Source organism: Salvelinus fontinalis, chromosome 15 (genome assembly GCF_029448725.1).
Source record: "Salvelinus fontinalis isolate EN_2023a chromosome 15, ASM2944872v1, whole genome shotgun sequence".
NCBI lineage: Eukaryota > Metazoa > Chordata > Actinopteri > Salmoniformes > Salmonidae > Salvelinus > Salvelinus fontinalis.
Window position 1 is genome coordinate 28446457 of NC_074679.1, and position 25652 is coordinate 28472108.

Consider the following 25652-nt stretch of genomic DNA (forward strand, 5'->3'; position numbering starts at 1 on the left):
CATGTTTGCAGAGGCCATTAAGGAGGCAATTTAGGAAACAATAAAATGAACTGCAAATGGAATTATATTGTACCTTCCTCCGATCCCTCCTGTGGCCACCCTAAGCCCTCCTTAAGCCCATGGCTTAGCTAGAGGGGTGCTTGGCCTCTCAATTGGATGGGGGTTGAGTGGGAGGGAAGCTGGGGTAAGGAGGGGACAATAGGGTGTGGGTATGTGTGAGTTCTGGGCTTGACTTCTGGAGACACAATGCTTTATAGGTAGTGGAGGAAACACACAGGCACAGGAAGCTGTACCAGGGAGGAGTTTCAGCTCACACATCCCTTATAGAAACCTGGCTGCAGTTCCATCAACACACCCTCCCTCATCGCTAAGGGGTTAACCTTGGCATCCCAGAGTCTGTTTCATGCTACATTCATTGGGATTGATTCTTTTAGCATCGTTGGCATAAACCTCTTCTCCTTGATCTAATATCCAACAAAATGGCTCCAGGACCTAGACAACAGGAATTTGTTGAAACATTCTGGAAAATGTGTCTTCAAATTTAGGATAAAGTCAAACAAAGTTGAAAAAAGATCAACTTCCACTCAGTGGATAAAAGCAACTGACAACGTCACTTCTGCCCAGTGCAACACAGAACCAGAAGTAATTCCATTTCAATTCAAATGTTTTCCATTTAGTCTCAAACGGTTTCATGTATTTTAGATCAACAGGGGATTCCCGTCTTGCACTTTGGGAATAAAGCAATTCCAAATCATTTTTCTGTTTATTTCTCAGGGATAACATTATTTACCTCCTCTCAGACAGCCCCTCACTGGCACTGGGCCAACTCAGTAAGGCCCAGGCTATACAGAACACCGTGGTCCCAGACTGTTTTCTACCATCTAGTTCTCTCTCACCTATTTCATCTATGTTCTCCCCATCATTTCTCCTCCTCCCCATCTTTACCTTGCCCTGCTTTTACACCATATTCCTCTCTCCCACTGTATTTTCCTTATGCCCCCTCTTTCTGCTGAAGCCCTGTTCCTATCTCTCTCTCTCTCTCTCTCTCTCTCTCTCTCTCTCTCCCTCTCCCTCTCCCTCTCCCTCTCCCTCTCCCTCTCCCTCTCCCTCTCCCTCTCCCTCTCCCTCTCTCCCTCTCCCTCTCCCTCTCCCTCTCTCCCTCTCCCTCTCCCTCTCTCGCTCTCTCGCTCTCTCGCTCTCTCGCTCTCTCGCTCTCTCGCTCTCTCGCTCTCTCGCTCTCTCGCTCTCTCGCTCTCTCGCTCTCTCGCTCTCTCGCTCTCTCGCTCTCTCGCTCTCTCGCTCTCTCGCTCTCTCGCTCTCTCGCTCTCTCGCTCTCTCGCTCTCTCGCTCTCTCGCTCTCTCGCTCTCTCGCTCTCTCGCTCTCTCGCTCTCTCGCTCTCTCGCTCTCTCGCTCTCTAGCTCTCTAGCTCTCTAGCTCTCTCTCTCTCTAGCTCTCTCTCTCTAGCTCTCTCTCTCTAGCTCTCTCTCTCTAGCTCTCTCTCTCTAGCTCTCTCTCTCTCCCTCTCCCTCTCTCTCGCTCTCTCTCTCGCTCTCTCTCTCGCTCTCTCTCTCTCTCGCTCTCTCTCTAGCTCTCCCTCTCGTTCTCTCTCTCTAGCTCTCTCTCTCTCTCTCTCTCTCTCTCTCTCTCTCTAGCTCTCTCTCTCTCTCTCTCTCTCTCTCTCTCTCTCTAGCTCTCTCTAGCTCTCTCTCTCTCTCTAGCTCTCTCTAGCTCTCTCTAGCTCTCTCTCTCTCTCTCTCTCTCTCTAGCTCTCTCTCTCTCTCTCTCTCTCTCTCTCTCTCTCTCTCTCTCTCTCTAGCTCTCTCTCTCTAGCTCTCTCTCTCTCTCTCTCTCTCTCTCTCTCGCTCTCTCTCTCGCTCTCTCTCTAGCTCTCCCTCTCGTTCTCTCTCTCTCTCTCGCTCTCTCTCTAGCTCTCCCTCTCGTTCTCTCTCTCTCTCTCGCTCTCTCTCTAGCTCTCCCTCTCGTTCTCTCTCTCTGTCTCTCTCTAGCTCTCCCTCTCGTTCTCTCTGTCTCTCCCTCTCTCTCTCTCTCTCTCTCCCTCTCGTTCTCTCTCTCTAGCTCTCTCTCTCTCTCTCTCTCTCGTTCTCTCTCTCTAGCTCTCTCTCTCTCTCTCTCTCTCTCTAGCTCTCTCTAGCTCTCTCTCTCCCTCTCTCTCTCTCTCTAGCTCTCTCTCTCTCTCTCTCTCTCTCTCTAGCTCTCTATCTCTCTCTCTCTAGCTCTCTCTCTCTCTAGCTCCCTCTCTCTCTCTCTCTCTCTCTCTCTATCTCTCTCTCTCTCTCTAGCTCTCTCTCTCTCTCTCTCTCTCTCTCTCTCTCTCTCTCTCTCTCTCTCTCTAGCTCTCTCTCTCTCTCTCTCCCTCTCTCTCTCTCTCTCTAGCTCTCTCTCTCTCTCTCCCTTTCTCAAATTCAAATTCAAATTCAAGCTGCTTTATTGGCATGAAAAACATTGTGTCAATATTGCCAAAGCAACAATGTATACAATATACATTGTAATACAATTAAAACAATGACAAATAATAATAATATAGAATGGCAGTAAATAATAATACAAAATGAAATATAAAAATAGTAACAATAAAATGGTAACAGTCAATAGTCGAATGTAATGTATGGTGTAATGCACCACTACCACCACCACCATCATTAAACTGCTATCATTACCAATACCACCCATACCATTACTAATTGGAATGATAAACAATAATAATAATACTAATAACAATAACAGTAATAACAATAACAGTCCTAATAAGTAAGTTACTGCTTACTATGCAGATGTTATTATTCAGTGTCCCTTAGGCTATGGCAGGCAAATACATATTTGGCTGCAAGAGAAGCCATTGCTCCTTCGCCCATGAGTATTTTTAGTTTTTCCTCTGGGTTTAATAAGTAAAAATTTGGAATAAATGTAGTCATTTCTGTGAATAATGAATCTCTTGGTGAGGAATATTTATCACAGTAAAGGAGAAAGTGCATCTCTGTTTCTACCTCCCCTGTCGTGCAGTGACCACATACACGCTCCTCTTTGGGTAGCCATGTCTTTTTATGTCTGCCGGTTTCTATTGCCAATCGGTGGTCACTCAGCCTGTACTTGGTAAGGATCTGTCTCTGCTTCGAATCTCTGACAGAGTAGAGATATTCAGCCAATTCATATTCTCTGTTTAGGGTCAGATAGCAATTTAGTCGGCTTTGGGATTTTGTTTCGTTTTTCCAATGTTGTAAATATGAGTCCTTTGATTGGTTCATGATTTTGTTTATTGGAATTCTTTCTTTCTCTCTCTCTCTCTCTCTCTCTAGCTCTCTCTCTCCCTCTCTCTCTCTATCTCTCTCTCTCTCTCCCCCCCTCTCTCTCTCTCTCTCTCTCTCTCTCTCTCTCTCTCTCTAGCTCTCTCTCTCCCTCTCTCTCTCTCTCTAGCTCTCTCTCTCTCTCTCCCTCTCTCTCTCGTAGCCTTAATCATTCCTTTCCCACATCACTCCACATGCAGTTTCACTTGAATGCTAAGGAGATCATGAGAGATTGTGGTGTCTTTACACATTTCTGCTTTACTCAACCAAAAGGGGATAGCAAATAATATGAAAGATATTTTAGCATTATCGTGCAACAGTATGTGACAACAGTCTGTATATTTCGCTATATCCACAATAACATCTGCTAAACACGTGTATGTGATTAATCAAATTTGATTTGATTTGATAAACCCTGTGCTGTGTGTATTTTTTTCTATGGATTCTGCTTTAGCTGGCCAAGTATCAGTGCAGCAAAGATACCCGCAGCCTTGAGCAGTCAGCACACATATTATGCCTCATTTGGTATTCTGTCTACAAGGCCAGATGTGCTTTTGTGACGAGGTAAACAGGTTATTGGTCAGGTAACAGGACATCACATTCATAGCTGCCTGGTTGGCCTGCCAGGGATTCATCTATCTATTTCTGGTTAGGCTTTATAGAAACTCAGTAAATCCTAGTCTAGAGGTATTTGTCCACTTCCTCCCAGATGCTGTGTGGACGAGCCTAGGAGGGAGAACCATCCTTTTAGACCACCATTAACACGGACTGTGGGATGGAAGCAGGTGGGCAGTTAAGAGGTAGAAGCTTAAGATTGATAAGATTTGATGGACAGTGAGATAAGCCTGTTAGTTTTCTCCTCCATTTTAATGTTCTGCAGAAAGCCGACTGGAGAGACAGACACTCCTCTATAGTGACCAAGAAGGTAATGATCTAGAGTTGTTAGTTGAAGGGTTAGTCTAAGGGAACCTGATGCAAGAGAGGAACAGATAGGGGTAGTGTGTAAAACAGAGATAAGACTAGAAGCCCCATTCAGTTTGTGGCCTCAATGAACATTTAACAAATTCTGTGAATTTTCTTTGATGAGTTGCCGTTTTAGGCATGAGTTTAATTTAGCGAGATGGGGTTAAGTAGAGAGGAAAGAAAGGTTGAGAGACACCAGAGGAATATTTATCCCGGTGGTGCCATGATTGCACTGACCTTAACATCCCAGCTAGAGAGGAGGCAGAGCTCATGGCCAGACTAAACCATGGCGACACAATGTCACATGTTAGCCTTGTCATTCCTCCCTTCAATTTGACAAGTGGACATGAACAGCGCCCTTTCCTTCCCTCCTCTCATATGGGGGCCCAGGTAACATGAGCCCCCGCCACACTATACAAGCAGCAATTTTCCCACATCCCTTCAGGTTATTTAAAGAAATCATTCTATGCACTCCACAAGTAGTCAGTGTTGGGGCTGATCAATGTAATTATACATCACCCAACATACATCAGGAGAAACTGTCACTCGGTGGAACCAAAGATTCATGGGGAATTAGATGAAGTCTCTGGTCCACTGAGATATAGCTAGCTACCTCAATTCCCTATGGTGAAATACTTGTTAACGTATATGCGTGTTTTACCTGTCCTTAAAGTGACACCCCAGTTTAACTTTCAACTCATTTAACACCTGATTTAGTTAACAAAAGTCACACCTCAATAGGTGGTCACGGTATGTCATGACATAGCACATACTTTTGTTCTATATTGATCCTCAAGCAAGGGGGAGGCCGATGACATCACGACTTCCCATCAGATCAACTCCTTGAATGCCCTACTCCTTGAACTTTGCAGTTGTGTCTAAAAAACACTATTTTGCAAAACAATATGTATATTTTCTTACCCTTTAGTGTGTGTACTTTATGGTATTTATACCTGGGATATCGCTTTTCAACTGTAAAAGTTAAACATATCGCTGGAGGATGTCTTTAATGATCAACCTGATGACCCTGATACTAAATCTTGGCGTTGTGCGGTGGTGTGCTCTGTCTGCTGACAGACCCTGACTACACTATGACATCATCTCTATATCCAGTCCCCTGCCCAAGCCTGTCCCAATGTCATCTCAGCTTAATCAGAGGAAGGCTTAGTGATGTTCTGTCTGTTGGCTCAGTCTGGATGTGACCTGGTTCTCTGGCCATCTAGGCCACTGCAGAGATGCAGATGTTGTTTCATCTTTGCGAGCTGTTGTTGTCCTCAACACTGTCGATGTTCTGTAGAGGTGTACGATTGGCATTGTTTTTGTGCCCAGATGTGATGATCTAATTCAGCAGCCCCACAAACCCTCTGTTTCACCCTTACAGTGAGCCACTGTGTCAGCTGTCCATAGGACTTCATACGACATGCATGTATTTATTTAATCAGGGGAGCCCAATTGAGACACGTGTCTCATTTGCAATGGTGACCTGAGGACAAAAGTTCAATCAATACAACAACAAAATATAAAAAACTACAAGACAGCTATAAATACATTACATCAGGTTATGACAAGTTCTAATAGTCAATTGAAACAATTGCACACTTGAGAGAGCTCATTTAACAAAATAGTTTTAAACTGCCCTATCGGCACCAGAGAATCCAGGAGTAATTTGTTTTGTAAGGTTGTCCATAACAGTGGTGCTTTTAAACTAAAGGCGGCTTTACCAAACTTTGTGGAGACAAGTGGGACCTCAAGAGTTATCCAACCCTGTGAATGGGTTTGGTAGCTCATATGTTTATAGAACAACAGGAAAGTGAAGTACAGTATGTTGGAAGCTTGTAGAGCAGAGCTTTTCTTAACAAAAAGGGAGTAATGAAGTGATATATGGGATTTAAGAGGTCCAGCAATCCTTCTGATACAGGTTGCAGTGATGAGTATTTAGAACTGTCACCTTTAATAAAGCGAAGGGCGCTGTGGTAGACGGCATCCAATGGTTTAAAAGTAGTGGCTGCTGCAGTCTGGTAAATGGTGTCACCATAGTCAAGAACTAGCAGGAAAGTTGACTGTACAATCTGCTTCCTGCTGTTTAGGGAGAGGCTAGATCAATTTCTAAAAAATGAAGTCTACTTTCAATCTTAGCTTTTAAACTTTCGATCTTTATCAATTCAAACGACCAGATATTTATAGGCGGGAAGCCATCCAATGAGTGAATATGTAGCCCATCTGAGACATTTTTAGAGAACAATATTTAATTTTGCCCGCATTAAGTATCATCAAATCAAATCAAGTTTATTTTATATAGCCCTTCATACATCAGCTAATATCTCGAAGTGCTGTACAGAAACCCAGCCTAAAACCCCAAACAGCTAGAATGCAGGTGTAGAAGCACGGCGGCCAAGATGTTCAAAATGTTCATAAGTGACAAGCATGGTCAAATAATAATCAGGAATAAATGTCAGTTGGCTTTTCATAGCCGATCATTAAGAGTGGAAAAAGTACAAGTTCTAAATCAACTAGGGCTTTCTGTAATGCAACAAAATCAGATTGGCCTCTAACATAGCTTGGTCAACAGTCAATGCAATGTCATACATGACCGTATTGTCTGCATACAAATGAATATTACAAGATTTAATACATAGACCAATGTTATTTATATAAATAGTATAGAGAACATGTCCCAATACTGACCCCTGCGGTACATCTTTCATAATATTGAGGAAACTAGACTTGACACCATCAGAAAGCACACATAGTATTATGTTTCTCTCACACTTATGGTGGCTCGGGAGATGCCCTCCAGGGGGGGAAATCCTATTGATTGTTCCTTTAATTAAAAACACACCTTTACTGATTGACAAACACATGCATGCAATCAATCCTGAACACATGTGGAACTTCTTTGTTTGCTACCCATAAGCCAATGTTTTAGCCATTCCTTTCATTCATTACAAACCTATAACCATTTCACCTCCAGACTCACCTGTTGAGAGCAGCAGAGACTCCAGCAGGTCTGCTTCTACATTGAGCTGGGTTCATTGTGATGTGGTTGTTATCAATGTGTTGTACATGTACAGTCTGACTGGGGCTCAGAGCTTCCATCTCCATTCAGACAGACAGGAGCTTGGCTGCTGCTAATCACCAGAGAAGGCAGAACCACGCCGGGGAGGCTAATGCAGTCTGATATCAGCCCCAGTGATCTGATCCCTGCATGAATGGCCAGAGCACCGTTATCTTGTCTGGGGAGAAAAGAGGGGGAACCAGAGAAAGGCAATGTCAAGGATGGTAAATGGGGCCAACATGGTAATTAGGCTGGAGAAGGCCATGTTACCTAAAGAGCCATGGTGCTGGGCTGAGGAACAGAGACACATTTCCCCAAACAAGCTAATGGGTGCGCCGGCTAATGACTCTCCGGTCCAGAGGAATTTATCTTGCTAATTTGACAAAGCCTGAATAGGGGGCTAGGGACATTATTGACAACAGGCCAAACTGTGAAACAGCAGGCGGGCACCCCCCTGCAGGCAGCCCCAAATATAGATGTCCATTCTGTCATTAACAAAAGCCTAGCAGAGCCTTTATTTCTGATGCCAGTACTGCTCTTCCATTAATCTTACCTTGACTCATTCATATATATACACTGCTCAAAAAAATAAAGGAAACACTTAAACAACACAATGTAACTCCAAGTCAATCACACTTCTGTGAAATCAAACTGTCCACTTAGGAAGCAACACTGATTGACAATAAATTTCACATGCTGTTGTGCAAATGGAATAGACAAAAGGTGGAAATTATAGGCAATTAGCAAGACACCCCCAAAAAAGGAGTGATTCTGCAGGTGGTGACCACAGACCACTTCTCAGTTCCTATGCTTCCTGGCTGATGTTTTGGTCACTTTTGAATGCTTGCGGTGCTCTCACTCTAGTGGTAGCATGAGACGGAGTCTGCAACCCACACAAGTGGCTCAGGTAGTGCAGTTCATCCAGGATGGCACATCAATGCGAGCTGTGGCAAAAAGGTTTGCTGTGTCTGTCAGCGTAGTGTCCAGAGCATGGAGGCGCTACCAGGAGACAGGCCAGTACATCAGGAGACGTGTAGGAGGGCAACAACCGAGCAGCAGGACCGCTACCTCCGCCTTTGTGCAAGGAGGTGCACTGCCAGAGCCCTGCAAAATGACCTCCAGCAGGCCACAAATGTGCATGTGTCAGCATATGGTCTCACAAGGGGTCTGAGGATCTCATCTCGGTACCTATTGGCAGTCAGGCTACCTCTGGCGAGCACATGGATGGCTGTGCAGCCCCACAAAGAAATGCCACCCCACACCATGACTGACCCATCGCCAAACCGGTCATGCTGGAGGATGTTGCAGGCAGCAGAACGTTCTCCACGGCGTCTCCAGACTCTGTCACGTCTGTCACATGTGCTCATGTGCTCAGTGTGAACCTGCTTTCATCTGTGAAGAGCACAGGGCGCCACTGGCGAATTTGCCAATCTTGGTGTTCTCTGGCAAATGCCAAACGTCCTGCATGGTGTTGGGCTGTAAGCACAACCCCCACCTGTGGACGTCGGGCCCTCATACCACCCTCATGGAGTCTGTTTCTGACCGTTTGAGCAGACACATGCACATTTGTGGCCTGCTGGAGGTCATTTTGCAGGGCTGGATGGTGACTCCCTATACTTACCCCGTTTTGATGTACACATGAAACCACACCAAGCGTGATCCCAATGGGTGACACTGTCACAATGACCAATGTCCACATTAGGTTGGTCTTACAGTTATTGATCGCTGTCAGTATTGGTCTGAAGGCGGTCTGTGGATTTGTAGGTAGGTGGTGGCCAAGGGTGGGCGGGGTTTGCCTTATCACTGCCCAAAACACCAAGGTTTCATATGTGAAATTAAGTGGATTTATCTCAATGTAAGACACTGCACAAAAATTGTTGTATGCGTTATGGGGCTATTATAGATTATATATTCTAGATAGTTTTGTGTCTCACACTCAACTGTAGCTCAGATATGGGGCAGTGTGTCAGAAGGAAAGATCTGTAGTCACTGGATATGTCTGCTCAATGGCAGAGCCACTCTGCTCACCCTAATGGTGTCGAAATCAGACTGCCTATTAAACAGGACCAGAGGAGAGCTAAAAGGCTTGCTGGTAAATTGGCAGTTGTGGGAATACAGGCTACTTTCATACTAGCTTCGCCCACTCACACACTAACCTTTCCCTTGTTTAACCTTGACCAGACCACTGAGTGAGTGCACTGTCTGTCTCTGTCGGCCCTGCATAAATCTGCCTCTCTACCTGTCATCTGTTCATTGTCTGTCCTCCTCTCTCTCTTTCCATTGAGTGAAAGCATCGTTCAGGCAGCATCTGATTCAGTGGTCTATCCATCTTCACACACTTAAGTATCTCCCTTCTTATCTATCTGTCACTCCTTACAATTAATTACATTATCTCAACTAACTAATTACATCCTCAGTTAAAGACAAATGCACACAAATGCACACACACACACACACACACACACACACACACACACACACACACACACATACACATACACATACACATACACATACACATACACATACACATACACATACACATACACATACACATACACACACACGTGTGCGCTGTAGGCATACTAACCTAATCTGTTTGAAGCAAAAGAAGAGAGGGTTCCTTTATGCATGAAGTATTCATGCGACGTGTGTGTGTGTGTGTGTGTGTGTGTGTGTGTGTGTGTGTGTGTGTGTGTGTGTGTGTGTGTGTGTGTGTGTGTGTGTGTGTGTGTGTGTGTGTGGAGACAGAGAGAGCGACCGGGAGCAGCCAGCAGTAGCACACTGACACCTCATCTGGCTGTCGGAGGGAAAAGGGGCTGGGCTGAGAAGAGAGAGCGAGAAAGGAGAGAAAGACACGGCAGGACAGCTACCAGCATTTCTCCGGCAGAAGGAGCAGGATTGAAAGCCGGAACAGGAGCAGGAATTCTCCCCATTCCCACCCCCAGCCCAGGCTAACACTGGTTCTCTCTCCACCTCCTGGCTGTCTCTGACTGATACCTGCTGCCGAGCCCTCCTCCCTCAGCTTGTGGCACGGGGCACAGGAAAGGACACAGCCATCAGGACTCCCTGCTACAGCCACACGGCAGAGATGTAACGGCATGGATTAACTGGGAGAGAGAAAAAGAGGAAATAAATAAACACAAACCAATTGCTATTGGATGAAAAGAGAAAAGGCAGTGAAAGAGAAGAAGACAGAAAAGGAGAGTGAAAGAGAGAGATCTGAGTAGGACCATCTTGCCAGACTGATGGAGAGCCTGCCTCTGTTGGAGGTATTGCATCTTTGAACTGAGACTGAACTTTTTTTTGTGGAGAGGTGTGGACACAGAACAGGTGTTTGTTTCACTGGAATATGTACAGAGGAGGAGGTGCTTCTCTCTACTCTGACCTCCTCTTCTCCTCCTTCTCCTCCTCTCCCTCCATCCTAAGAACCTGTATGGACCCCCTGGACCTCCTTACTGGGACCTCTGCTATCCACCCCATCCTCTCAACCCTCTTGGATTTGACTCAGTCCGCTATGATGACGACGTTGGTTTCCCCCTTCCTCTGTCCCCTTGGCTCCTTACAAACCGCTGTGCAATCAAGTGGAAACCTCAGTGATTGCGATCGGGGCTAAAAAGGACACCCCTTGCCCCCGTCAGTGACGGCCCGCCTCTTTCTGCTCTCTCCCTGCGTCTCTGATGCTAAAGTAATGGAGAACCCTGGACATGGAGACATGGACCCTAAAGTTGAACTTGGGCACTTTCATTAGATAATGGATTGGAAAGAGCTGTAAGTACTCTCTTTCTCTCCATCTCTTGCACTATCTTGCCATTTTATTATATTGTATTTAGGCACTATTGGACAATTTACTATTCAGTAAACCTTCTTAATTTGCCATGTATGAAAAAATGTCAGAGGGACTGAGGCTTTTTGTTTACTGCCTACCTGCAGCGCTGTATTGCCTGATAATCCTCTAAACTGGCTGAAATGTGTTTGGTGTATTTGAGCATGCATTCAGATATTCAGACCCAAGGTGTGTACTGAAACGGCTTCATTAGTACAGAGATGGGTGTTGAACAGGTGGGCAAGCTGTAGTGGGTGAGGGAATCCGAGCCTCTCCTCCATTGAGCGCATACAGGCAGCTCCCTCTTACTGGGAAGGTGAGAGTGAGAAAGAAAGAGAGAGAAAATAGAGGGAAAGCCATGTGACAAGCAATTAATTTCCCCATTAGGGTATGTGTGCGTTGTTACAGAGGCGAGCGCTCAATGTTATTGCTCATCACCCATTGAGTGGTTCTGATGGAACAACAGAATTAGACACAACCCTGACTCTCTCTGCTCTCTCTCTCACCTTTCTCTTTCCCTCCTTTCAAATAGACGCACATGCCTTTTCTTCTCATTGTGTGACTGGTTTTAACCCTCAAGGTTACAGGCATACCCTGAAATGCCGTATGGGCACTTAGAGGGACAGGGGAATAAGCAAAAAATGGAACCTCTGAATGCTATCCAAATGTTAATTGTAGTTCACTGTTTGTTGCCATGTGTCTTTGTCATGTTGGCAGATTCCTTTCACCGCTATGACAGCACCTCTGAATGTATCTAATCTGAGAGAGAGAGAAAGAGAGAGAAAGGAGAAAGAGGGAGAGAGAGAAGAGAGAAAGAGCCTTTGTCTTGAGCAACGAATGTGTAATGCAAACTCCCTGTCATACATGTGCAGACTGACATTTACGCACGCACACACGCACGCACGCACGCACGCACGCACGCACACACACACACACACACACACACACACACACACAGAGAGAGAGAGAGAGCATTGCTGAGTTTTTCTTTCCTTTTCTTCATCTCACATTCATCTATTCCATCTCATTTTCTCCCTCACACTCTCCTTCTCACATGCTATCACACACAGACTGGTCCCTAGGGAGAGCCTCCTCCTGTAGCCCTCTTGGATGTAATAATAATTTCATCAGCCAGCGGTGTGTTCCCTGATTGTGCTCTTGGGTTGTCGCTGCAGGGGGCGTGCTGTACTGGGGAGGTAGGGAGGGGTGGGGCTGTCACTCCAGTGGGGTAGACGAGGGTATATTTTGATAGCCGCCCACCTTGTCCGGAGGAGCCCAGAGCAGCACTAATGAGCTCAGGCTGCTGGGCTCTCAGGCAACAGTCTCTCGCTGAGACAGACACACGTGGATGGACAGGCTCTTTCTCTCTTTCTCGCTCTTGCTGTAGCCCTCCCTCTTTTCATCTCTCATTCCATCTTCATTTCTCTCTGTCTGTTCCTCTTGTTGACAACCATTTTTTGTCTCTTGCGACTCTCCAATTCTAAACTGTGTGACTGAAAAGTGTTCAGTGCATATGAATGGCCTGTTCCTTTACTCTGACCTTGACTTTTCAGTTGAGGTGTGGTTGTAACTGACACACAGTAGTGTCATATCACTGGCTGTTATAAGTGTGGCTTAATGTTACAGATTTACATAGCTGGTAATATTGCAGTTAGACTAAAAGGAATGTGTGCGTCTCACTCTGTTGGCCTTGTGACCAATCTGTGCCACTCCAGCGCTAACTCTGAGTCGTAGTGAGAGATAGACGGACAGAGTGAGAGGGACCGAGTGAGAGGGACCGAGTGAGAGGGACCGAGTGAGAGGGACCGAGTGAGAGGGACCGAGTGAGAGGGACCGAGTGAGAGGGACCGAGAGGGAGAGAGAGTGAGAGAGAGGGAGAGAGAGTGAGAGAGAGGGAGAGAGAGTGAGAGAGAGGGAGAGAGGGGAAAGAGTGAGAGAGAGAGAGAATGAGGGAGTGAGAGATAGTGACAGAGACTTATATATATATAGAGAGAGAGAGAGAGAGAGCGAGAGAGAGAAAGAGAGAGAGAGAGAGAGAAAGAGAGAGAGAGAGAGAGCGCAGGATGACCGTGGATATATGTAGAGTCCCATCACACAGTCAGATCTTACCCTGAGAGGTGTGCTAAATGCCAGAACAGCGGAACTGCGTTAAGACAACTACTTAACGAGATGGGCTAACTAGCCCACAGTACTAGGAGAGGTCTATCTACAGTGCCTTGCAAAAGTCTTCATCCCCCTTGGCGGTTTTCCTACTTTGTTGCATTACAACCTGTAATTTAAAGGGATTTTATTTGGATTTCATGTAATGGACATACACAAAATAGTCTAAATTGGTGTAGTGAAATGGAAAAAAAGTGGTGCGTGCATATGTATTCACCCCTTTTCCTATGAAGCCCCGAAATAAGATCTGGTGCAACCAATTACCTTCAGAAGTCACATAATTAGTTAAATAAATCCACCTGTGTGCAATCTAAGTGTCACATGATCTGTCACATGATCTCAGTATATATACACCTGTTCTGAAAGGCCCCAGAGTCTGCAGCACCACTAAGTAAGGGGCACCACCAAGCAAGCGGCACCATGAAGACCAAGGAGCTCTCCAAACAGGTCAGGGACAAAGTTGTGGAGAAGTACAGATCAGGGTTGGGTTATAAAAAAATATCTTTATACTTTAGAACTTTATATCCCACGGAGCACAATTAAATCCATTATAAAAAATAAAAAAATAATATGGCATCCCAACAAATCTACCAAGAGAGGGCCGCCCACCAAAATTCACGGACCAGGCAAGGAGGGCATTAATCAAAGAGGCAACAAAGAGACCAAAGATAACCCTGAAGGAGCTGTAAAGCTCCACAGCGGAGATTGGAGTATCTGTCCATAGGACCACTTTAAGCCGTACACTCCACAGAGCTGGGCTTTATGGAAGAGTAGCCAGAAAAAAGCAATTGCTTATAGAAAATAATAAGAAAACATGTTTGGTGTTCACCAAAAGGCATGTGGGAGACTCCCCAAAAATATGGAAGAAGGTACTCTGGTTAGATGAGACTAAAATTTGAGCTTTTTGGCCATCAAGGAAAACGCTATGTCTGGCGCAAACCCAACACCTCTCATCACCCCAAGAACACCATCCCCACAGTGAAGCATGGTGGTGGCAGCATCATGCGGTGTGGATGTTTTTCATCGGCAGGGACTGGGAAACTGTTCAGAATTGAAGGAATGATGGATGGTGCTAAATACAGAGATATTCTTGAGGGAAACCTGTTTCAGTCTTCCAGAGATTTGAGACTGGGACGGAGGTTCACCCTCCAGCAGGACAATGACCCTAAACATACTTGGAATGGCGTAGTCAAAGTCCAGAACTCAATCCAATTGAGAATCTGTGGTATGACTTAAAGATTGCTTAGCATTTTCAAAGTGGTAGGCATGTTGTGTAAATCAAATGATACAAACCGCCGAAAAAATAAATTTTAATTCCAGGTTGTAAGGCAACAAAATAGGAAAAATGCCAAGGTGGGTGAATACTTTAACAAGCCACTGTATTTCTCACTCTCCTCACCAAGTCTGTCTATCAGAGGACTCAGTGAATGGGGGATCCAGGGATCAGTCATGTTTTTCATGAGACATGACCAGGGCCCCCCTAACAAGCTTCACCTATATACCTGAGTAACATATGAAATAGCAGAACATTTCTTATCACAATCACTTCAATTCTATAATGAGAACAAACATTTCCATTGCCTGTAAGGCAACATTGTGCCAGCCATCCTTACCTGTTATGTTCCAGTCATGTTCCTGTGTTGTTTGAAGAAGATACATGGATCCATTTAGTGTACATTAGCCCCATGACAACCACCAGCTGACCGACTAATAACACAGGTGTCATGGCGGCTTGTCTTATGTAGAAACCTGCAAAGCCCTGCTGCAGAATTGGGCTTGATTGTGTCTTTAGTTCCATAGCAGTGCGTTAGCAATTGCAGTTCTGAAATTAAAGCATTTGACAATTTTATGTTTGTACTGTTTTGAAGTGGAGACCTGGAGCATTTTACAAAGCCTTGGTCACAGGTAGGGAGTGGGGAGTTGAAAGAGAGGTAGCATTGGGAGTGGTGGCACAGCGCCCTTCTCCTGTCGACTTTGTTTACTTTGGCAAAGAGAAAAAGGAGCTTGTTGACCTTTCCGCTACAATCTCAGTGTGGCTTCTAAAGGCTCTGCACACCCTCACAAATGTCAACCCTGACCATTAAATCAATCAGCTGAATGATTATACAGCCCTCTCTCTGTTGGATACCTCACTATGAAAAAGATAAATGCCTGGTGGCTCCTATGAAGTTTATCTTCCTTCCTGCCCAGCACAATACAGATGACTCGCTAATGTGTATGTTTTTGAAGTTAGGTTGAACTCTTCTTGTGTTTGCTCCTCCCAGGGCAGCTCAGAAGCTGAACCTCTCGTCCAAGCGGAAGAAGCACCAGCCTCCCTCCCTGCTGCACCCTGGAGCCCAGGAGCCCTCCATCTACCCCACCAACTTCAGCGGCATCCTGCAGCTCTCGCCACCCCCCGCCCCGCCATGCCTGCTCCGCGCTGTCTCAAAGGTCAAGGAGAACCCTGGGATGGGAAAGGTAAGGATCAACAGGCATTGCTTGTATACGCAAACAGGCCTACAGTATGAACACACACGCATATGTTTTACGAGTGACTGACATTTAAATGGGAGAATGCACAGTGGCGACGCATTAGTACATAGACAGCCAGTCGTCTGGTCCAGTCCATACAGATGCAGACAGATAAGCCTGCTGGAATGTCATAAATTCACTCAGTTTGTTATGGCCGCATTCCTCCCTCTGAATGGACTACAGTTTGTGAGGGAAAGAAAACACAACACTTCAATCCAATTCACTTACCCAGAGTCAGATGAACTTGTGGATACCATTTTTATGTCTATGCTTGCAGTATTAAGGAAGTTAGCGGTAGTTTCGAGAGCCAATGCTAACTAGCATTAGCTCAATGACTGGAAGTCTACTGTTATAGTAGCAATGCTACTGTACCTGAAGGAAGTTTCGCTAACTTCCTTCATACTGTATGCAGAGACTTAAAAATGGTATCCACTTGTTCATCTGACTGTGGGTGAGTAGAACAATGACAGAATCTCACAGTATCCCTTTAAAAGCTGAAAGTTTGCAAACATTACTACGGCGTATTTCAATATTCATTCCAATGTTCTTACACATCACTGCATTTTTTATAGTTCTGGTAGTCAGAGATCCCAGCCAATAGAAGGGCCCAGTATTGTCTACTTGTTGTATATAAACCAGTTCTTCAGAGACTCTCCCACTACCTCAGCTCACGTATAAACTGGAGATCAAGCAATTTTCAGACCCACTCTTTGGACTGGCTGGTTCTAGAGGTCCCGTGGTTCTAGATGTCCCGCGGGTGTCCACTGATCTGGGGGGAAATTATTGTAGTTTTATGCACCCAGCTCATGGAATAGGCTTCAGGCCACCTTGAAATTAGACTCGTTGGTCTCCATTGGACAGTTTAGATGGCGTTTAAGGGAGGTGATATGTGAGAGTTGTTTGTTCTGATGAATCTTGTTGTATGGATTGTATTGATATGATGTATTGTATGTTCACGTTCACAGGGATCCCTTGCAAATGAGAGCCTGGTCTCAATGGTGACCCACCCTGTTTAAATAAAAGTTCAATACAATTCCTGCTAGTTGCGTTCCATAAACCTCTTGATGAAATCGAGCAGGATGGCGATGATTGGTCTGTCAATAGCGTTAGTGCTGTATAAACACACCCTTCCTCTAGGGTTTATTGGGTATTGTTTGCTGGGCTGAGATCCTGTATTTACATAGCAGAAGAAGTCCCCTAACAAGATTAGGTCCCACCTGGTTGGGAAGTTGTTGCTTACTCTGCCAAATTTCCACACCATTGAGAAATTGTTCCATATTGTGAATCTCACTTCATAAACCTGAGCTAGACATTACTGTATGTATGTGACAACCACAGGGTTGTTTTGAAAAGGAAAATCAGCTTGTTTACAGCATTGTTCTGAGTTTATAACCTCAGGTTACCTCTTCATTAACTAGGCTGTTATGGGAAACTCAATCTCTGTCATTGTGTCTCAAACAGTACTGCAGTTTGGAGTCACCTGGTTCAGACAACCAAGCGTTTACTGCTGTGAAACAATGCATGTTTGAGGAACCACAGCCAACACGATTTGAGTTGTCAACATTCTTTTGTCTACGGTTGACAATTCATCCCAGCTCCTTTCCCCCTAATCTACGGTATGCATTTTCTGTGGTCAAGAATTGACTGAAACACTGAGAGGCATAGGTGATGTTTTGTTATGTATTTATTTAAGACACACATGTCCATCCATGTGTAGTTGATGTCATTGCTGACCCAGGCGATGTGTCAAGTGGAGGGTTTGACCATGAGGAGGGGTGGCTGCTGGGGTAAAATCCCAGCTAATGGATTTCTTAGTGGGATCAAGACATAGGAGAACAGGACCATTAGCAGAGGGGCCCGAGGTGTTAAAATGCAGCAGAGGTCCAGATGATCCTCACCGGTCACTGGTATCACATCTCTGCCAATGTAAATATAGAAGCTCTACACATTAGCTATTGCTCCCCCGCCCGGGTTGTGGGCCGGCCAGGCTCAGCAGTCATATATGGAAACCTGTTTAAATGTAATTTGCTTAACATATGTACACGTCAGTCATGATAACAGCCCCCTATGGAGCACAAAGAGAGTTTGCACTCAGCTGCCGGAAAGCCAGAGAGGAATTCCCTCTGTGGCAGAATGGGATCGCCACCACACATTGTTCCTTAACGCCAGAGCCAGGATCTGTGGCAATATTTATAAACACGCCAGGGGAAGAATGGTCCTTTTGTGTGTGCACGGATGGCACAGGAGAGACACACAGAGGATGAAAGGACCAGCCCTGTGTCAGTTTTGCTGCCTTTGCAGAAAGGGGAGGTGGGGGACCAGTTAGAGGTGTAATCAGCTGTCTCATATCGCACAGCCTCTCACTGGCATCATAGTCGTTTTTGTGTGATGTTGAAAAAAATATTTTTATTGTCCCAGACTTAATTTGTTATCAATGCATGGTTGTTAAAGATCAAGCTGTTTGTAACCATGGAGGAGGAGGGGAAGCGTGCCAAAGCACTGGTTCAGTGGATTGACTACCACTATGCTAAACTCTAAACACACTGAGCTGTCTGCCGATGCACTGGTTTAGTGGATTGACTACCACTATGCTAAACTCTAAACACACTGAGCTGTCAGGGAGGAGAAACACCACTATCCATTCCTCTTCCTGACAACACATATGTTTATGTCTCCTGTCTGTCATCCTACAAGATAGTCAAGGTTGAGTTTTCACAATCAAATGTTGACAGAATGAATGAGGATGATTTTCTTATCAGAGGAACCATCCACTCCTACCTGTTCTTTATAAATTGTGTTGCAGTTGTCATAGAATGAAACAGGTGTGATTGTGTTTGAGGAAGCTTGGCAGGAAGAATGACAGATGAAAACACACACACACACAGCTTGCATATAACGTGGTGTGCATGCAGATGAAACCTTACTCCACTTTCTCCAATTCAGGAAGTACCATAAGACACAGCTGGCAGAATGGCTCTGCAAGTCATAGCCATAATATAGTTACAACATTAGACTAGAGGAGACATGTCATGGCCATAACGTAGTTACAACATTAGACTAGAGGAGACATGTCATGGCCATAACGTAGTTACAACATTAGACTAGAGGAGACATATCATGGCCATAACATAGTTACAACATTAGACTAGAGGAGACATGTCATGGCCATAACGTAGTTACAACATTAGACTAGAGGAGACATATCATGGCCATAACATAGTTTCAACATTAGACTAGAAGAGACATGTCATAGCCATAACATAGTTTCAACATTAGACTAGAGGAGACATGTCATGGCCATAACATGGTTTCAACATTAGACTAGAAGAGACATGTCATAGCCATAACATAGTTTCAACATTTGACTGGAGGAGACATGTCATAGCCCTAACATAGTTTCAACATTAGACTAGAAGAGACATGTCATAGCCATAACATAGTTTCAACATTAGACTAGAGGAGACATGTCATGGCCATAACATAGTTTCAACATTAGACTAGAAGAGACATGTCATAGCCATAACATAGTTTCAACATTAGACTGGAGGAGACATGTCAAAACCAATAACATAGTTTCAACATTAGACTAGAGGAGACATGTCATAGCCATAACATAGTTTCAACATTAGACTGGAGGAGACATGTCATGGTAGAGGTGTAGTAAATCTACATCTTAAACATGACCAGTGACATATACCATCCTATTTACCATACTGTGTTAGGATCATGGTGTACCGTGACAACGGAAATGACACAGAATCTAGGGACTAAGTATAGACAGTACAGATCTCAGAGTTGTTCTGAGAGAGTGACGGAGAGAGATAGACAGAGAAAGAGAGGGAGAGAAAAAGCGGGGCCATATGTTCCCATGTTGCAGAGCTGCAGTCAGAGTTGCTCTTGGTCCAGAGAGCAGCCTGCTGGTTGGATAATCCCTCAGCATGGTGGGCGGCTCAGAGTCACAGTCATTAAGGGCCCATATTACATTCACTGTTACGATTTACAATATCAGCCTTACATTGACACCATTAGGCACGTGTTGACCCACGAGTGGCAGCTTAACTTGCAATGGTTGTCCATTTGTCAGGGGTAACCTTTGTCTCCATGGTAACAGGCACTGTCGTGTCCATCATCGTTGACTTGATGGAAATGATGTTTATCCAGATTCAGCGTTGCCATGTGATTTCAAGATGTCCATTTTCTCCCCACTACAAACTCCTGCTATGTCCCCTGTATCTCTATGTGTGTATCATGTTAGCTATTTTATGTGCCTGCTTTATCTGTGTTGAATGTGTTTTTTCACCATATGTTTGCTTAAATGTATGTTCTTTGCTCTCTCTCTCCCCCTCTACTCTCCTCTCCTCTCTTCTCTCCTCGTGTTGCAGGTAAAAGTGATGATGCGTATCTGCCCCTCCCTGGAGGCTCCTGATTCGTCAGAGTCCATGTCCTTCCTGAAGGTGGACCCCAGGAAGAAGCAGCTGACCCTTTACGACCCCTCGGTCAACGACCACGCCAACTCAGGGCACAGGAGAGCCACCGTGGCCGTCCCAAAGATCTTCGTCTTCGACGCAGTGTTTACCCAGGATGCCTCTCAAGTAAGGACCAAGCAATTGAGGAGTCTGTGTGTGTGTGTGTGTGTGTGTGTGTGTGTGTGTGTGTGTGTGTGTGTGTGTGTGTGTGTGTGTGTGTGTGTGTGTGTGTGTGTGTGTGTGTGTGTGTGTGTGTGTGTGTGTGTGTGTGTAGGGGGACACTCTTTCAAGGGTAGGAGGATATCTTCATGCTGGCTGGGTGCGGTCCAGGGGCTTAGTAGAAAAATGCCTGTCTTTGGTTGGGGGCATTCTTCCCATTATGGGCCTCAACAGCTGGCCCTTTTAAGTCTGGGGAATTAATTTAATTCAGTCCACTTATATCTAACCTCTCCTTTCATAGTCCAGTTATATCTAACCTCTCTTCTCCCAGTCCAGACCTTATAGTCTATTCGAGCCATTCCCAAATTAAGATCAAAATGGAAGGGCCAGACATTGAGGACATGTAACATCCAGACAAAAATGTTCCATAGAGGTCTGTTTAGAAACTTCTCTCAACAAAACCATTGAGATTTCCATTGATCACTCAGTATCTTCTGAACTGATTGTTGAAGAGATGAGATCTAGCAGTGAGGCAACATGCTGGTAGTACCTACTAAAAAGCGAACATAAACCATCGACTCACGCTTTGTGTTGCTCCCCATAGAGCGTACAATCTTTAGGTTTGAGAAGCTGAACCATTAGGGATCTCATCAAGCATTGGTAGAGTCAATAGCTACAGGGTCTACAGCATGGATCAGTGTCTCCACAGTGGGGGTAAGGTTCAGAGCTTCCTCCATCAGATACATCTCCTCCACAGTAAGCCAGCTGATATGAGCTGATAGCCCTGCTCCTGCTCCAGTAAGGCAGACTGAAACGAGGCTGCTAGATTGTGCCGCTGGGACCACACTGCTGGCGGCTAACAGTAACAGAAAGCTGTTCTGCAGTAAGAGGCCTTCTTATCTGTGTTATGTATGGGAGGAGATCTCTGTCTGCAGCAGAAGCCTTACCCCAGTGGAGCCATGGTGGTGAAACAGATTGTAAAGATGAGCCACACATTGCAGCATTTGTTCCTTTTGACGACGCCCATCTTCCTGATGCTCCTCCAGTGTTTGATAGCTAGAATAATGTTTTTGTAGAAATAATTGGGAATTCTCAAATTGAAAATACTTTGTACGTGTATGTGTTTGGCAATGACTTGATATTCCTATTATGTTGGAATGTACACAATTCTAAAAGGGGAATGGCAGATATACGCTCTTTAACCACTCCATCTCTCTTTATCTATCTCTCTCTTTCTCCCTCTCTCCTTGCAGGCAGAGGTGTGCTCAGGTACAGTGTCTGAGGTCATCCAGTCTGTGGTGAACGGTGCGGACGGTTGCATCTTCTGCTTCGGGCATGTCAAGCTTGGTAAGCAAGCTCCGCTACTCAACTGAAATCTGGCAAAAGGACTTTGTTAGACAAAGAAAAGTCTCCCTTTATCGGTTTGATGCCCACATTCACAAATGGATTAGTGGTGCAGTGGAGTGGGCTGAGGAGAAAAGAAGACAGTGGGGAGGGGCTAGTGAGAGATTGTGGGGGCTTGAGGGAGGGAAACTTCCATATAGAGGCTGCAGGGAACAGTCTTGAATTAAAACCAATGTAATTGACCTGGACTCTTCACCCAGTCTGGGTGAAAAGTCTAATTGAGTCACCTTTTTCTTCTCCACTGTGCTCATCCTCCAGGAATTGCTCCTTGAATCACCCCCTTCGTAAGTTCTTAGAGATACAGTAGATTCCCAATCAACAGGTGTAATGCATTTTCCTCTCCTCTACACATTCCAGACAGTATTACTAGGGTTTCTTAGTTTTTCTAAGGGAAATTAGCAGCAGGCTGTTGCCAACAGCACAGGACATGTATATTAATATCTCCATCCCCCTTCCCCGCCGTCTCTCACCCTCTCCTCCGTCTCCAGGCAAGACCTTCACCATGATTGGCAAAGATGGCTCCACCCAGAACCTCGGCATCGTGCCCTGCGCCATCTCCTGGCTCTTCAATCTCATTAACGAGCGTAAGGAGAAGACGGGCACGCGCTTCTCTGTCCGTGTGTCTGCCGTGGAGATCTGTGGGAAGGACGAGGCGCTGAAGGACCTCCTGTCTGAGGTGTCCACGGGAAGCCTTCAGGACGGACAGTCCCCAGGGGTCTACCTGCGTGAGGACCCTATCTGTGGCACTCAGGTGAGGAAAAAAGGTGGCCAGATGCGTGCCTGTTTTCCTCCCTTTCTTTGTTCTCACTCTCTATTTCTCTCACTCTCTGTCTCTCTCTCCCTGTCTGGTATATATTAGTGTCTGTGTATTGATCTGATTCTCACTACTACCTACCTCTGTCTACCCCAAAGATGATCTGTTTTCTTTCATATCTCAGGTCTTTCCTGTGTACTCTGAGCCCATATTTCCCTGTCTTACCTATCTCAATAATCCCTGTGCTTTATTCTCACCAAAGCCATCCACAATATCGCTGTCTTTCTTCATACCTTTTTATTGACTCCCCTGTCAGCATGATTGAGCATCTATTACTCCTGCATTAGCTCTGGCCCTCTGGATAGCAATGGGACTAACTTGGGGGTGGGGGTGGGGGTGGGGGGGATTTGAAGATACTGACAGGTGTTGCCGTCAGATGTTGTTTTTTTGGGCTCTGTGTGGAACATGACCTCAAAGGCTGCCTGGAGTCCTGTGAAGCTTCTCAAGGCTTCTCCTCCAACCACGTGGTGTGGGCCCCCTACTAGATGCCCCCTTTCCTCCCATTCCCCACTCCCCCCTCTCCATACCCCACTCCCCCCTCTCCATACCCCACCACCACAACATCCGTGTGGAGGGAAGTGCCCCTGCCTCCTGCTCCTCCATTACCTTCCATAATCCCACTCCCTCTGTGTGCATACCTGTTTCTTTAATTGCCCCCAAGACCCAATCTAGTCGGTAAGAAATGTGTGCCTAGGTCCAATTACCTGGCTATCCTTTCTCTCTCCTCTTTCTCTTTCCTTCCTCCAATTCCTCCAACTATTTTTCATACTCTCTCCTTCTCTTTATTTTACCCCCCCCTTACCCTTACCTCACCTCTCTCAGCTCCAGAACCAGAGTGAGCTCCGCGCCCCCACGGCAGAGAAGGCAGCCTTCTTCCTAGACGCGGCCATCGCAGCACGCAGCACCAGCAGACCCGACTCAGATGAGGAGGAGAGACGCAACTCTCACATGCTATTCACACTGCATATCTACCAGTACCGCATGGAGAAGAGCGGCAAGGGAGGCAGTGAGTACAACTGCTACTACTTCTACAGGTAGTCTAGCAGTTAAGAGTGTTTGGCCAGTAACCGAAAGGTCACTGGTTCGATTCCCCAAGCCGGCAAGGTGGGAAAATCTGCAGCTCTGCCCTTGAGCAAGACAGTTAACCCCCAACAACAACACCGGGCACCGATGATGTCAATTAAGGCAGCCTCATGCATCTCTATGATTCAGAGGGGTTGTGTTAAATGCGGAAGACACATTTCAGTTGAATAACTGACTAGGTATCCCTTTTACTACCACTACTACACTAAGCATATCAATCATTACTACATGATTTGAGGCGCTCTCTGATCTCTAGTGTCACTCTGTGTGTTTTTGACAGTGATGGTGTCGTATTTTCATTCATCATTCTACTATACTATTTATAATTTGCCCATTCGATTCAACAAATGCTCTGGCCTTTTCGATTCATCCTCCAGAGATGAATGCACTGAACCATATTTCTGCACATGAACAGATTTTTTTTTTCACTTGCTGATTACGGACTTAATCGAGTAAAGGAAATGACCAAGAACTGAATGATGATGACTTTATTATGCCTTAATGATAGTGTTACTTAGCAGATGTAATTCCCCCCATCAGTTCTGCTGCTGAAAATAGTAGTACTATAGATATCTGTGCTGTCAGAGATTACCATCATAGCCATAGGAGACTTTACTGCACTGGGCTAGATGGTGGATAAAGCCGCAATAAATCTGAATGGATAACAAGCCTCCAGCCTCTCATTTGGAATGTTTATGGATGGGTGAAAAAAATAGACTTGTTTGCATTCATGGGTTGTGCTTAGCGGAACGAGAGCGTGGATTTGAAGCACACAATTTCTAAGTCTTGCTGACAAGAGTTTAATGGTTCGCCGCTGCCGCCTAGTCCCTCGGGAGGCTGAAAAGATTTGTCATGGGACTTCGGATCCTCAAAAAGTTCTACAACTGCAACATTGAGATCATCTTGACTGGCTGCACCATTGCTTGGTATGGGAACTGCACCACCCTCTATCGCAAAGCGCTACACAGGGTGATGCAGACAGCCCAGGACCTCTATATCAGGTCAGAGGAAGGCACGAAAAATGGCCAAAGACTCCAGCCACCCAAGCCAAAGACTGTTCAGTCTGCCAAACAGTACTGGACCATCGGCTCTCGGACCAACAGGCTACCCACAAGACGGCTAAATATCTTGCACTGACTATATGTACACACTCACACAGAAACTACATACACACTTTTTTTTTTTTTATTCTTATTTTCAATGACAGCCTAGGAACACTGGGTTAACTGCCTTGTTCAGGGGCAGAACAACAGATTTTTACATTGTCAGCTCGGGGATCCGATCTTGCAACCTTTCGGTTACTAGTCCAACGTTCCAACCACTAGGCTACCTGCCACCACACACATACACACACACACACACATACATACACACACAAACACACACACACACACACACACACACACACACACACACACACACACACACACACACACACACACACACACACACACACACACACACACACACACACACACACACACACTGTTACACTCATCATATGCTGTTGCTACTCTGTTCTTTATTTTACTCTTATTATCTATTCTGATGCCTAGTCACTTTACCCTGCCTTCATGTGCATATCTACCTCAAATACCTCATATCCCTGCACATTGATCTGGTACTGGTACTCCCTGTATATAGCTTCATTCTTGTGTAAAGGCTCGTAAGCAAGCATTTCACAGTTAAGTCTACACTTGTTATATTTGATTTGATTAGATTTTAATCTGAAATAAAATATCAGTGACCTACATTACAATGTGCTGCCCCTCTGCTGAAAAACATTTTGAGAAATTCTGCTCCCCTTCCGTCTAAAGTGAATCAATGTATACTTTTACTTTCATAGCACAGCCCCCCAAACTAGTCATCATCTCCAATGACTATTTAGGTACCAAATACAGTGATTGT

The 25652-nt window shown here is 45.3% G+C and overlaps 1 protein-coding gene across 4 annotated transcripts in view; it reads left to right on the forward strand.

The window, feature by feature from the left end:
- The window catches only part of LOC129811708 (kinesin-like protein KIF26A), a 134771-nt gene that overhangs the window by 95723 nt on the left and 13396 nt on the right, over nucleotides 1-25652 (forward strand). For 3 of the 4 annotated variants that reach the window (XM_055863234.1, XM_055863235.1, XM_055863236.1), the window contains exons 5-9: nucleotides 15572-15764; nucleotides 20201-20410; nucleotides 21697-21790; nucleotides 22336-22598; nucleotides 23484-23667. In XM_055863234.1, the coding sequence (XP_055719209.1) occupies nucleotides 15572-15764; nucleotides 20201-20410; nucleotides 21697-21790; nucleotides 22336-22598; nucleotides 23484-23667 (944 nt within the window). Of the gene's footprint in view, nucleotides 1-10069; nucleotides 11093-15571; nucleotides 15765-20200; nucleotides 20411-21696; nucleotides 21791-22335; nucleotides 22599-23483; nucleotides 23668-25652 lie in introns of those variants that run through there. The other variant, XM_055863238.1, reaches the window with a different exon arrangement.